The 13,508-nt window shown below is 41.3% G+C and overlaps 1 protein-coding gene across 1 annotated transcript in view; it reads left to right on the top strand.

The window, feature by feature from the left end:
• Nucleotides 1-808: 808 nt before the first annotated feature.
• ARHGEF28 (Rho guanine nucleotide exchange factor 28) overlaps nucleotides 809-13,508 on the top strand; it is a 119,731-nt gene continuing 107,031 nt past the window's right edge. The window contains 2 exon segments of the mRNA XM_054517972.1: nucleotides 809-1,536; nucleotides 1,704-1,725. Of these exon segments, the coding sequence (XP_054373947.1) occupies nucleotides 809-1,536; nucleotides 1,704-1,725 (750 nt within the window).

Here is a 13,508-nt window from a genome sequence, read left to right as displayed (position 1 = left end):
TTTGAAGTTTAGAAATGAATGCATACCTATGTAAAGCCATTAAATTCTTGCTGAAAGACACAGGATGGTAATGGGGTTTTACTGGCTTCTTTCTCTCCTTTAGGGTTTTGAGAAATAACTCACTTTTCCACAGAAATGAGAGGGGAACACGTCTTTAAAGTAAAAATATTCATATGAACGAGTCAGTTGAGTCAGGCATGTTCCCCTGTTCCCGCAGGTGAAAACACAAAACACTTTGCTTCAATGGCAACCTTTCTCTTTTTTGGTTATGTGTTCAACATTGCTTCTTTATTGGTTCCCAACAGCACTTAACAGGTGCAATGAACAGATCAAATAAACCATACCTAAACCATAGGTAACAAGTAGAAAACAGAATTAACACTTTTCCTTCATTTACCCCATAGTTCTTTTGGGCTGAAGCAAAATCCTCTTTCACCTCTCACAGGGAGGTATCTTTTTGACCTCTGCTCTGTTACAGCAGTCTAATTTGCTTAATATTAGTCTAACACTGCTGTTACAAAGAAACTATGCTATCCATCTACAGCAGACAGGTTATGAATTAAATTACAGTGCAGCAAGAGGAAACTTGCTCAGTCGTATCTACCCCCAGTCTGGTACTCATAACCCTACATCTTCAGTGCTTCACTGTCCTTAATCAGTGTAACAGGTGGACAGAAAAGCCTTAGGGAGTCAACATTAGATGCTTTTAAGAGCAGGTGAAGTCATATATCATGTATACGTGGCAGCTGAGAAGCCAAGGTGTGGCGTGGTTTGTCGGGGTCCATGCACTGTGCAACACGAAACACGCATGGAAGGGCCGGGCAGCAGGCTGATCAACCAGCCCCTTGCACGGGCAGCTCCCGGCCCAGCGCTGGTGACCGCGGCAGCGCGGCCCGGGCAGCGGAGCGGAGCGCTGCATGCAGCACCGAGCGAGAGCGCGGGGCTGCCCGGCCCCGCCGTGCCCCGCCGCGGGGCGCACCGTGCGCTCCGCCCGGACAGGGCAGCGCTCCGCTCCCGAGGGCTGCCCTCCTCGTGGCCGGGGCGCCGTCGGGGTCCCCGCAAAGGCTCCTGCCGTCCATTCCCTGTCCCGTGGAGCTGCGGCGGCTGCCCCGGGCTCTGGTTCCCGGGAGCCTCCCAGCGCCGGGGGCTGTCACAAAGCGCCTTTGTTACCGCGGGCTGCCGGGGCGGGCCCGGGCGCGTCCCGCAGCGCTCCCGCGGCGGCTCGGCAGCACCGCCTCCCTCCCTCCCTGCCTGCCTCCGTCCGTCCGTGCCCGGCGGCGGCGGCGCCTGCCCCGGCACGCTACGCGTAGGTAAGGCGCCCGCTGCCGCGGAGGGCGAGCGCGGCCCGCACCTGCTGCCCGCGGCCCCGGGGCCGCTGCGCCGGCGGGGAGCGGCGCATGGTCCAAGCCTGCGGCGGCGCGCAGCGTCCCGCTCCGAGGAGCTGCGGCGGTGTTCCGCCGGCTGGGACCGCGCCCCGGCGCCGCCGTGCGCCTGGGCGGGCTCCGCCGGTGTCCCCGCAAAGCCTTTGCGTGCGCTGTCAGTGGCCTTCAGAGCCCCAAAAGGCGGAGAGGGATTTCAGTGGGGTTTTGTTGTAGCTTTGTTGTTGTTGTTTTTAAATATATGTTGTTGTTTGTTTTCCTGTTTTAACTTCACTACTTTGCCATAAAAACTACTCTCTGTTTTTTTTTTTTTTTTCCCCCCAGTTTTTGCCTCACTGGGGACAAGGTATTCGGTCTTAATCATAAAGATGCTTGCCTTTCTCATACAGAGCAAAAGAAGTTTTTAAATACGTTATTCTTAACTTTTTTAATAGCCAAGAATATAAAGGAAATTAAAGCTTTTCTAATGGTAAAATTCTGAGAAACACCTTTTGAAGCTGTTCTTGTTGGGGCACTGCTGTGTGCAGCTTAGAGATGTGCCACTAAAAATCCTTCTTCATTTTTATGGCCTTAACTCCTGCCTCTGTATCTGATCTTATACAAAAATGGATGAAGCTCTTCTCGTAAATCTTTTAGAGGCACACAGATGTGACTGAAAATCTACCAGATGCTTTATTTTACAGAAGTGATTTGCTCTTTACTGCACATTGTAGAAATAGGATATCAGGGGGCATTTTACTAAGTGGGATTTTTCCACATAAGTAAAGATGGAACTGTATTCTGTATACTCATTATGAAAAACTGACAGGACAACATCTGGTGGAAATATTGAACTACTTAAATGCTTTTGTTTTTCCACATTGTTTCCATTTGGGTTTGAATATTAACTGAAACAATTAAAGTGATTGTGTAGGTGTATCTTGGTGATAGACAACTCATCTGGCCTTCTCAGTTAACTTGCAAATTAGACATTTATGCCAATGATTTGCAGAATTTTCAAAAACTTACCTACCAACTAGTTGAGTTGTATCTTTCAGGCTTAGCATCATTAAGACAAGCAGATACCACCAAACTACATTAATAGTTAAAAGAGGGCTATAAAGTTGCACTTCTCAATGGAAGCTGCTGCTTTGATTATTAGAATTATGTTTAATGAATTTTGGTATAAATTTTTTTTCTGGTTCTTGGTGTAGAGCTTGTAGCACAGTTCTAGTTGTCCATGAAGGCGGAATACCAATTACAAAAGTATCTTTAAATACACAGAATATCCTCTTGCTTTCTTAATTATAGCAGTTTGGTGGATGGCCAAGCCCAAAGGACAATGAAGTGTCACAAGATAGCACTGGAGCCCTCATTTTTATGCATTTCTAGAACCAAAAGTTTCTGGTCCTTTTCTTTGCTACCTTGTCATTCAGCTGTACAACTGTGCTGCATGAACTCTTTCAAGGGTTTGCTGTTGCTCTGGGTTCACAGTGCCTAAACTAGGGAGTAGTAAATGGTAAAGCCATAAAAAATTTCATAATTAGAAAGCTACTGTCTCTCTCAAAACAGGTGTTAAAAGGAGTGAGGTCAGACAGGTGTCCCACAACATTATCAAACATATTTTATTTGTTTCAGTAACCTTATAACAGTATATAACAGTATATAACCTTATAACCTTATATACAGTAACCTGTAATACATTTGATTTTATTTTTGCCTTTTGGTAATATGTGATCCACATTTCACATTTTTAAGGTCTAGGGCCACACTTTCTTTTTATTTGAAATTAAAATGCTACATTAAGAAGGTTAATACAGGAATACATAAAGAATGTATTTTGCCCACCTCAACAGCAGACTTCTGTCAGAAAAGAAAATTTGTTCTGTGTTTTACAACCCAAGACTGTTCTTTAAAGGTGAAGAAGTATGGTCCTTTTTTGGACACTCTTGAATTTCCTTCTAAGGATCACAAAATGGCTGTGCTTTTAACAAAATATTTTGTATATATTTTGGTATTTCAATAGCCCTGAATGGGGTGATGTTTTTTGAAATAAGATTTACACTTCTGTTTGTCTCAAATTGTTGAGAAGAGTGACATTTTGAAAGATGGTTAGCTGTACTTCTGTTCAGTTACCTTCAAGAGCAGCTAATGTCTGGTGAAGTAATCAGCACTAGTGTGAACTGCTTCATGATAAATGTGATAGGCAAAGGTTTATTTCACCTCTCAGTTTGAATAGTGTTAGAAGGCAGTAAATGAATGTGCTTGTGAAGCTATGAGCTGAGGGTTCTGCTTTGTCCCCTCCCTATTCCCCAATGCTCTATATGTTCAAGAGACCCTAGGGGAAAAATGGAAGATCATGTCAAAAACCTTGGCTGTAAAGTTAAATCTCTGACTTTGGGAATGTAATATTTATTATGTATGTATTTTCAACTTGCTAGTTTTTTCCCTTTCATTTATTTTATCCAAGATCTTTTAGTCAGGTTCAGAAAAAAGATTTGTACTTAAAAGACTGTTTGGTACCACATTTGACCTGGTGGCTGTGCAGTATAGTTCCTGGTGCTGGGGAAGCTGTGAGTGAGCCTTTGGTGTACTAACATAACATAACTCAGATGGAATCTATAAATTCAGGAACACAGTTTAGTTCCGTTGCTATGCTTTTGTAGTGGGAGCTGTGGGATGAGTGTGATTAATGGACACTGGCTTGTCTGTGAGCACCATACTGAAATCTCACAGGTTTTTAAGAGTATTAAGATCTGAGAAATATAAACAGACTATTTGCATGGTCAGAAAAAAAATGGTAGTTATGGTTAGTTACACAATCAACAAGCAGAAGAGAGCTCAGTAGAAGACCTCTTGATTTGCATGTGCTGCTAGTCTTCTACAGACATTTTGCTAAGACAAATATGTTGGATTTTAAAGCATTACAAATGATGCTCTGAGGATTCCTGCTTGCCTTCCAGTGGCCTTTGGGTGGGATGTGTCTTTGCTTTATTGTTGTTTTGGTTGACCACAAATACAGATTTAATGTGTCTTGATATAGTGGTAATAAGACTAATTCTCAGCGTTTTATAGACATGGGTTTCAGTGTGACCATCACCAAAAAGAAGTGTAGTTAGAAAGGAAGAATTGAATTCCAGGACACCTCTGCAGCATCATTTAGGGTTTATTTACATAGTATATTTTTGGCATTAGGTCAGTTGCTTTGCTGTTACGAAGCAGCAGGTCTGTGGCATGGAGGTGAGGGATTGTGATCTGAAAGGAGAATGTAGCAAACAGTACAAGCAAAGACCTTATGTTTTGTTACCTTTGAACTGATATATGGGAGTATGAAATTAATGTTTTATACCACTGTCACACTTTGCATCTGTCTGTAAGACACATTTTTTTTGCACAAACGGATCTGGTGCAGGTTGAAGAGCTGTGGAGGCTTGATGGAACAGCCACAGAGCACAGAGAAGTTCAGTGAAGTTTGTACAAGTGACTGCTGGATTGCAGAGCAGCATCAAAGCCAGAGTCCCCTCTTCACCTTCTCTGTCTCTTTCTTCCATGGTGATATGCTTTACTTACAGGGAAGAGGAGAGAGTCAAGTTGCTGGTTGTAGCTGGGTTGCTGTAGGATCAGTATGTGCCCTTCTCTGTTTAGGAAAATGCTGTATAGACAGTAAGTGCTAGGACAGCCAATAGTAGTCACAGTGTTGACTGGAGGGTCACCTTGTCAACTGGTAGAAATGCCTTTCTGCTGATATTTAAATTATGCTTCCCCTTATCTAATTTCTTGGTCTGTTTGGAGTAAAAAATGTTTGATAACTGACATCTTAAAATGCAATTAAGTAAATAAAGGATGGTTTTATTTTCCATGGGTTTATTTTCTGACTGTAGTCCTTCTAACATATCTTGATAATTGGGGAACCCATGCTATAAAATGCTAAAATCTATGATGTTGAAAAAATTTGAATATATGACAGTCTCATAATTGACAACCAGTAAATAAAATATTGGGTGAAGAGTATTGGAATTACATACTCCAGCTAGGAATGAAACCTCTGCTGCAAGTCTTTCCAGTTTGCACCACATCACAATACATGATTCTGTTAAATGAACTGCTAAAGTGGATGCTGAGAAGGTTTATTTTTTGTGGATAGATGAATTCTGCTACTGCTGTCATTGGCAGTGTGGGCAATGCCTGAAACCAGACCTGTTTGTTAGATGTCCGTCGTGCTGGTTTCTGTGTCAGAGGCACAGATGTCAGAGGAAGGGATCAGGTGTTGCTCTGTGAAATTATGTGCATTCATGATGTCAGGAGCTTGACCCTGCCCTTGCTGTGTGGGGTAGCACTCTGCCTTAGCACTGGAGAGGATTTGTATGCGGGGCACCTTGTGTGCACTGGAGGCCCTGCCTTTTGTGAATGTGGGCAGTTCTTTGCTGTACAGAGGAGGTGAATGGTGAGTAGTAAGCTGCATGTGTGGTGTCTCTTTCAGTCCCTCGATCTGAAATGGAGATTGCACAAGCATTGTGCTGTAGCCAGAGCTGAGTATTTCCTCCCTACGTGCATCCCCTTCTTCCTGCCTCTCCCAGCCACTTCCAGCAGCCGGGCTGAGTTACTGTAAGCCCCAGACAGAGGAAAGACGTGAGCCATTCCTGTGAAATTTTTTCTAAACATCCAGTATTCTTCAGAGTGTGAGAAAAGCAAAAGAAGCCATTTAGTGCTGTGTGTTGATATTTTTTGATTCTTCCGCAGAAAGCAACAAGTACAATTAGATACTCCTTTGCATCCAGTAATCCATTGTAAGCTGGTTTGTCAGGCAAGTACACAGGGAAAGTACTGATACCCTTTCAGCATGGTTCTAGTCAGTGCTGTATGAAAAACCTTTGTTGGTTCTGATGAGGTTATTCATCCACTCAGGATTCATGTTGAGCTAGGTACTTAGTATTTCCGATTGCTCAGGCTCCCAGGGGATCCACAGTGTGATGCAAGCAAAGGGTAGAGGGAAGCTAGGATGGCACCACAAGTGAGCTGTGTTTGTATTTGCCAATACAAAACAAGTTTGTTGTGCTGCTGATGAAATTTTTATCCTCCAAAGGAAGAGCTAAGTTATGTTTTCTTGCTCACACTTTCTGTAGAGTAGGTAGACTAGACTGGGTACCTGCCTGTGTCATCCTTGCAGAGGAGGTAGATGTTGAGATACATCTCTTAAGGCTTTGGAGGTCAGAATAATCATTTGACAAAAGCATCCAAGAGTAGTTCTTACTCCCTTGGCATGGTATAATGACTGGAATGTGGTCATGTTTTCTTGCAGTGGAGATGGTGGATTTTAGTTGGGATCTGTTCCTTTAAAGACTGAGAACCATTGTAGGTGGAGGAGTTTTATACATTGGAATAAAGCAATGGTGTCAGGTGGCTGAGTGATGTGTCTCTTATTGCAGACAACCATGAAGTGATGCCCACTTCAGAAGAGCAGCAGTAATTGTGAGGCCTGGGATAGATACTAATGTGTGTCATCTATTCTGTCAGCTAACACTTGTGGAAGGCTTTACCTTAAAACTACTCCTTGTGGAACTAAGGTTAGTGTTTCTTAACTTCTCTTGTAATCCCGTTTTCTTCTGTACCAACAGGGCTGTGCTTCACCTGCTGGTGCTCTTAAGGTTGGGCTCAGGATGCTGTTGCTGGAAGGTGCAGAGCTTTGTCTGTTGAAGTGAGATGCCTTGAAGTCAGCTGGAGGATACCTCCTTTCTGCACAGACAGTAAGAAACCCCTCTGCCTGAATCTTGCTGCGAATAGGCTGGCTGGATTAGTGTTCGCCTTGATATCTTTTTCTTACAGTGTGAAAGGTTTGGATGTTTTTTGGCTGAATCTTTGTTACCAGTGATTTTGTAAGGGATTTTGCCTTGCTTTATAACTGCAGGCATGTGTGAATTTGTGAATTGATGGGCACCCAAAGATGAAAATTAACAAATTTGAGGTTTAAAAGGACTATATGCATGGATGGTAATCTTTGGCTTCAACTGAAGCCATGCATTTAATTTCTGTATTTGTAGGCAGGGAACTTCTCAAATCCTATCATACTCATACAATGCTGTATATATACATTAGCATGCAATGAGCTGCATTTCCAAGAACAACTGTGTTGTTCTTGGAAACTGTTCAGCTGTAAAAACAAGGCCACATCTGAGCTGAGACAGCCCTCTCTTAGGACAGGCTTCTTTTTTTGTAGCCTTTTGTAGCAAGTTGAGGAAGACTTGTGCATAGTTGTTGAGCCCACCTTGCTGCTTGTAAAGGTGTTGCTTCTGGTATGCTTTTCCCATTTGAAAGGAATACTACTTTTAGACTATGAATTTTGAGGGTGTAGTGAATCTCAAATATAATTATGGAAATCAGAGTTGCTGTGGTGACTGTTGCTGTATTAGATCTCGTGATGACTTGTCTCAATAGTTTGCTGTTTATGGTAGTTAAGGCAACCTGTCCTGGGGATGACTTCTATGAAGCTGCTAAAAAAAATCAACACCAGACACTTGGGATATTGGTGGGGAGTAAAAGTTGCTACAATGCGATTCAAGTTCAATTTTTTACTTCTAGGGATAAATGCTGAAATTCCTGCTACTTTATTGGCTGCAGCTAGGAGTGTCTCAGCAGCTGGGCTCAGCCTGACCTGTTTTGTTCACTGTTTCTATTATCTGAAATGCATGCGACATGTTAACTAATACTAGCCACCCCTCCTCCAGCCTTACGTAGGCATTATGTGACTCTGGTGAAAACCGGTGTTTTCTCATTCTGGGGAGATTTGGGGCAATTGATAAGCTTTGTATCTTTTCCCCCCACCTTGCCCCCCCAGTTCTGGAAGATGTTGACCTAGTTTGCAGACATGAATTGCACATAATATCAAGGCCTCATCATGGATGTGTAATAATTCCACTGGTTTATTCTGTTTGTAGATGCTGTGACAATGGAGTTAAGCTGCTCTGAAGTACCTCTTTATGTAAGTCCTACAACACTAGGCTTCTGCCTGGAGGGTTGCTTTCTTTTGGGTAATAGCTCATTCAAAATCAGGATGAATGGAACTAAAGTCCATTTTCTGGTTTTCTGAGACTGGAGGCTGTTGAATGTTGCTGTCTGATGAGACACATGTGAAAGTGATAGTTTCCAGTAGTGCAATTCAGCTCTCTGAAGGAAGTTTTAAATTATTTCCCCTTCGTGATAATTATTTTATTCTCCTTCAGTATTCTCAATTGCAATTTTCAAAAGCAGTTTTACTGCCTGTGAAGGGACACCTCTCATTCGCTTTCCCACAATTTTTGGTTGTTTTTTTTTCCTTACAAAATTCCAAACTACCATTCTCTCAGTTTCCACAAAGCAAGAAATTTTGTGTTATGTAAAAAATTAAGTTGAGATTTATAATGAAATGGATTTTTTTTCTGCAAAATCTGAAATAATTGCTTAAAATAGATGAACTACAAGTTTAAAAACAAGTAGTAACATGAGTGGGGACATTCATTAGATAACTTAAATTTTTTTTGTTCCTTTAGGGGGATGTGATTGTGAGTATTAAAACTTGGGAACTCTAAACAGTTATTATTTAAACAAGTTACTGTGTTTTTTATACCTGTTGTGCTTTGCAATGAGGGTAGCAGGGGTACATGGATGATGCCTAGCGGAAAAATGAGAGAACACTGAATGGTTTTCAAAAAGGTGGTAAAAGATGAAACAAAGACAGAAACAAAACAATTATCTGCTTATTGTCATGAGATGGGGATGGGAAGGGAGGAGTTCAAATAATCTGTACCCTGGAGTACTTAAGGAACATATGATTGGTAATGCACTAGCATGATTTTTCATTGTATTTCTCAGCTTCAGACTTGGAACCTCAGGCTTGCAAAAATTAGATGCAGTATCTTTAAAGACATTGGGAGAAAAGTATTTTTGAGGCCTGCTCATGTGATGTTTATTGTGTGGTACAAGGCTTTAAAAACAAATTTTTACAGGAAAAGTAATAAGGGACATGGTGATATCTGATCTGACTGATCTGGTATCTTCCCATAATAAGGTAACTGACCACTTTGCAAAGGGCAGTGCAGTGGTTTTAATCCAGGTTGTTGAAAATGAAACATTTGGTACTGTGTCTTGCAGGAAATTCTTATGGACAAGAAAGAAGGGGAAGATTAAAGAGATAAAAATGTACGGGTACTGCAAGAGCTCTTAGGGTAGAGAGATCCTTAAGTGTCATACTTAAGGCTACTTTAGTACTTTGATTATAACCCTATGAATCAGATGTAGGTTTGCAAAATATATACAAATTTATTGACATCATAGTTTTGGGAGATGCTGGTTAGTACCGAGAAGAATTCAGTTATTATGTGGGAAGACTGAATTTTCCCACCTGTTATTTATGCCAGTGAGAAGTGCAAAGAATGATACAAAACTGTGCATTTGAAAACTAATAATGGTACATCTCTTATGAACAAGGGACTCACCAGGTGAGGCTTGGAATGTTTTAGTCACTTGTAGTGTGTTGGATGAGAGAATGTGATTTCAGTTGAGACCATTCACCCCAAGGTTTGCACAAGTGAGAGTCTGTAACAGATCTAAGCTTTGCTGATTGTCGTCCTGTGCTTTGGTAACTTTCCAGTTGTGGTCTTCAGCCTCTCACCAACCAAGGTGGATAAATTCCAGAGGGAGCTCATAACTTGCTAGAAACCCAGTGAGAGCAGTCTGAATTGTCACCAACTCATTTTCTTGTGGGAGCAGCAGATGGAGATGGTGTCTTTCTTGTGGGTCCCCAGTGTCCTAACATGCCTGAGGTTAGTGGAGAAAAATGGACTAGCAGGGACTTGCAGTGGGAGCACCTGGGGTGAGTTTCTCAGAACCTGGGATTGTAGTAATTTTTTAACAGTCTTCTATATTTATTTCTGTGTTTATGTGTGGAAAAGATGGAAAGTTTTCTTTCAACCCACATCTGAAACTTGGAGAAGTCTCAGCAGATCTTATACTGACCATTTGAGGTTGATGTAGTTAATCTATTGAGTTGGTGCCTGAAAGTGTTGCAGCTTCACAGTCTTGCACGTCACAGTATTGTTCATAATTGATGTGCCTTTGCAGTGTATGGGAAAATCAAAGAGTTCTGAGTGTCCTGAAAAAGTCCTTGAGTAAGGGCAGTTATCTTCTTTAGTTAGATCCAGTTATTCCATAAGTTCTGGAAACGCCTTCCAAGTGCTTCTGCTTTATTTGAGTGACTTTGTTGGAAAACACAATCAAATCAGCATTTAAATTAAACATGAAGGCCCTTTCTGATTATTCAGTTCCTTTGTCAGTTTTCATTAAGCAGTTCTTTGACAAACTGAGCTTGTCCAACTACTATTCCATCTCCATCACCTGAATGTTGCTTCCATGTTCCATAAGCAGGGATAGAGAAAACATCTCTGGAAAACTGAGAAAACATGACGAATATTTGCCCTGCTGTGAATTTAGGTATCTGTCTGATGTGTTCCAGTCCCTTCTAAGAGGCCACAGTGGAACCGAAGAATACCATGTCATGGCAATTGCACACTGTTCACATGCAACTTCAAATATGTCAGCATATGGTTCTAACACATTGTTTTCCACAAGAAAAGTGGAAGAGATCAAAAGGTAGGAAGTAATCTTTTCTTTCCAGCTTCTGTGAAAGCATAGGTTTTGTTCATTGAGGGAGGGAGAAATCTGCTGTATGCTGGGTCCAAAATTAGGATTCTTTTCACACTGTATGTAAATATGCTTAGCATCTATATCCACTGGATTTTACCCTCTTCTTTGTGGTAAGGATGCTTGTTTTGAGAGATTTGTATTTCATGCCACATTATCTGAGAGTAACTGCAGTTTTGTGTTTATAATACACATTTTTAAAGATTATATATAGGATATTTTGTTGATTCACTCCATGTGAGCAGCTGTTAACACAGCTGGAGCAGGTGTCCATACAGTGTGGCTTCTTCAAACTGTCACACTTCAGTGTGAAGTGTGACACTGTATTACTGAATTTCTTGGCAAATCTAAAACAGTATGTGTAATCTTGTTGGTCTAGTGATGGCTGTTCTGTTTTGTTACCTAAGAGGGAATGCTTTCCAAAAGCTCAAGGATCTTGCTGATTTGATATAATTTTTGTGAAATATCTTTTAAGAATACTCTATGCAATTCCCCTATTGTGAAAATGCATTATTTAATACACTTCTTCTGTATTTAATTTTGGTGGCAGCAGTACATTAAAATCTAATTATGGCACACATCGGTGCCATGATTTAAAAAAAAAATGGTAATGAAACAGGAAATCAAGTATTTGAAGCACATTTCCTCAGTTAATTTGAGGAGCCTGTTTCTGTGTTCTAGGCAGCAAATTATTGTTAACTACTCTATAAAGTTACTCTTTATAAGCCAATCTAGTTTTCAGGACTGAGTACACTGACACAGTTCATAGTTCATCTTTTTTCAATGCTAATAATACATCATTTAAGTAAATAGAACTTGAATGTAAGTAGCTTTTACCCCTCTAAATTATGCTTTTTTTAAACTGATACAAATAAAAATATATTTAGCCAATTCGATCTGTAAGAGGAGCAGCAAGCTGAGTTTTTAATTCCATTGTGTACTTAAGACACAATGTGGAATAAAACCTCACAATCTTCTGGAAGACACTGGTCTCATTATAGATGGAAAAAAGGCTATTCATGAAAGATGAAAGATAAAAGCAAAATATTAGATGAAGCACTCTTCAGATATTGAAGAATTTATGTATGGCAGTTGTTCCTCCTATTGTAAGCAGTTTTTAGTGTGGAGAAACAAATCTCCCTCATGGAAAAGCATTCCTTCTTATTTAATGATAAGTAACTGGATTTTGTTAGTTTTAAATAAATGTTATTGATAACCAACTTTGATCTTTGATATTGGCAAAGAAATACCTTACTGTCATGGGGCAAACATACTGTGGAAGTAGCGAGCTCCCAAGAGCCGTAAATAAGTGTTCTCAGAAGTTTGTAAATTACTTTCTGCTGGGAGCCTTAGGAATGTTTCCCATGGGAGCAGGAGAGATAAATAAATAAATAAATGCTGGGCCACAGGGGGTATTCCCAGCAGTTTTGTGGAGACACCAAAGGGACCTCATCTCCCCAGGAGATGGTGCTGAAGGTTATGTATCTGTCTTTCCAAAGGAACTTTTGGATGTTAATTTTCTGTGAAGAGGCAGAAGCACAGGCTCCTGCCTTCAAGACTCAAGATCTCCTGGAGATTAGAACTTTCATTTGCTCTTGTGCTGCAAGGTGCTTACTATTCTCAAAATGTATGCTCCTAAGGTATCACATGCTCCTATGTAACCACTGGAGCTGGCTTAAAGTCCTCAAGGTCTAAGCTTAATTAACTTCTCTTGTGTTCTGTTATACAAAGCCTTCCTCTTGTGTCCCTGCTCCAATGTTTTTACTTGGGGACAGTTTTGTTTCTGACACTATTACATCTTCCTGGGCAAAGTGTAGATGCCAAGGAGAGAGAGAGGTGGTTAGTATTGATGTATGGAAGTATTCCTACAGGGGAGTTTTGGAGGGGTTCTCTGGCTGGGTTGGGAAGGGCAGAGAGTAGGATGTGGCAGCAGGCTGCTTGCAGCTACAATGTCTGAGGGCCTGGAAACTCAGACTTTGGGTAAGCTCAGTGATGGTCTTAGCCTGGGCTGGGTCTGCAGAGTGCCAAACTCTATTCCAGTATGATTTTACATGATTTGAGTGGGAAGCAGCAGTAGGACTTAGGTATTGATTGTGAGTAGTTGATTGTCTCCCTTGCCCAAGCTGTCTGCCTTCCCAGTTCCTCCATGCTGTAGTTGATGTTTGAAGAGGGGTGGAAAGGGATGATTTTCCATGGTTGGATACTGCTTGTGTATTTGCTGCTCTTGCCAGGTAGTTGGTATCTTCTAGCCTTTCTCTTTGTGGAAAGAAGATGGTTTCTGGCCTGTCTTGCCCATTCTGTGCTTTCACATTCTTTACTTGCAGTGGGTCTGGCCCTAATTCTGGGCCTATCTGTCTGTTCAGTGAGGCTGAAATGACTGCCTTACTTAGCCTTCAAAACACAAAAAATAAGTATGGTTTAAAATGTAAATTTGTATTGGCCTTTCAGCATGCCTTTGCTAATGCACAGAGCTGTGTT

The sequence above is a fragment of the Molothrus ater genome, chromosome Z (assembly GCF_012460135.2).
Source record: "Molothrus ater isolate BHLD 08-10-18 breed brown headed cowbird chromosome Z, BPBGC_Mater_1.1, whole genome shotgun sequence".
In the NCBI taxonomy this organism is placed as follows: domain Eukaryota; kingdom Metazoa; phylum Chordata; class Aves; order Passeriformes; family Icteridae; genus Molothrus; species Molothrus ater.
This window is presented reverse-complemented; position numbering and strand designations above follow the sequence as displayed.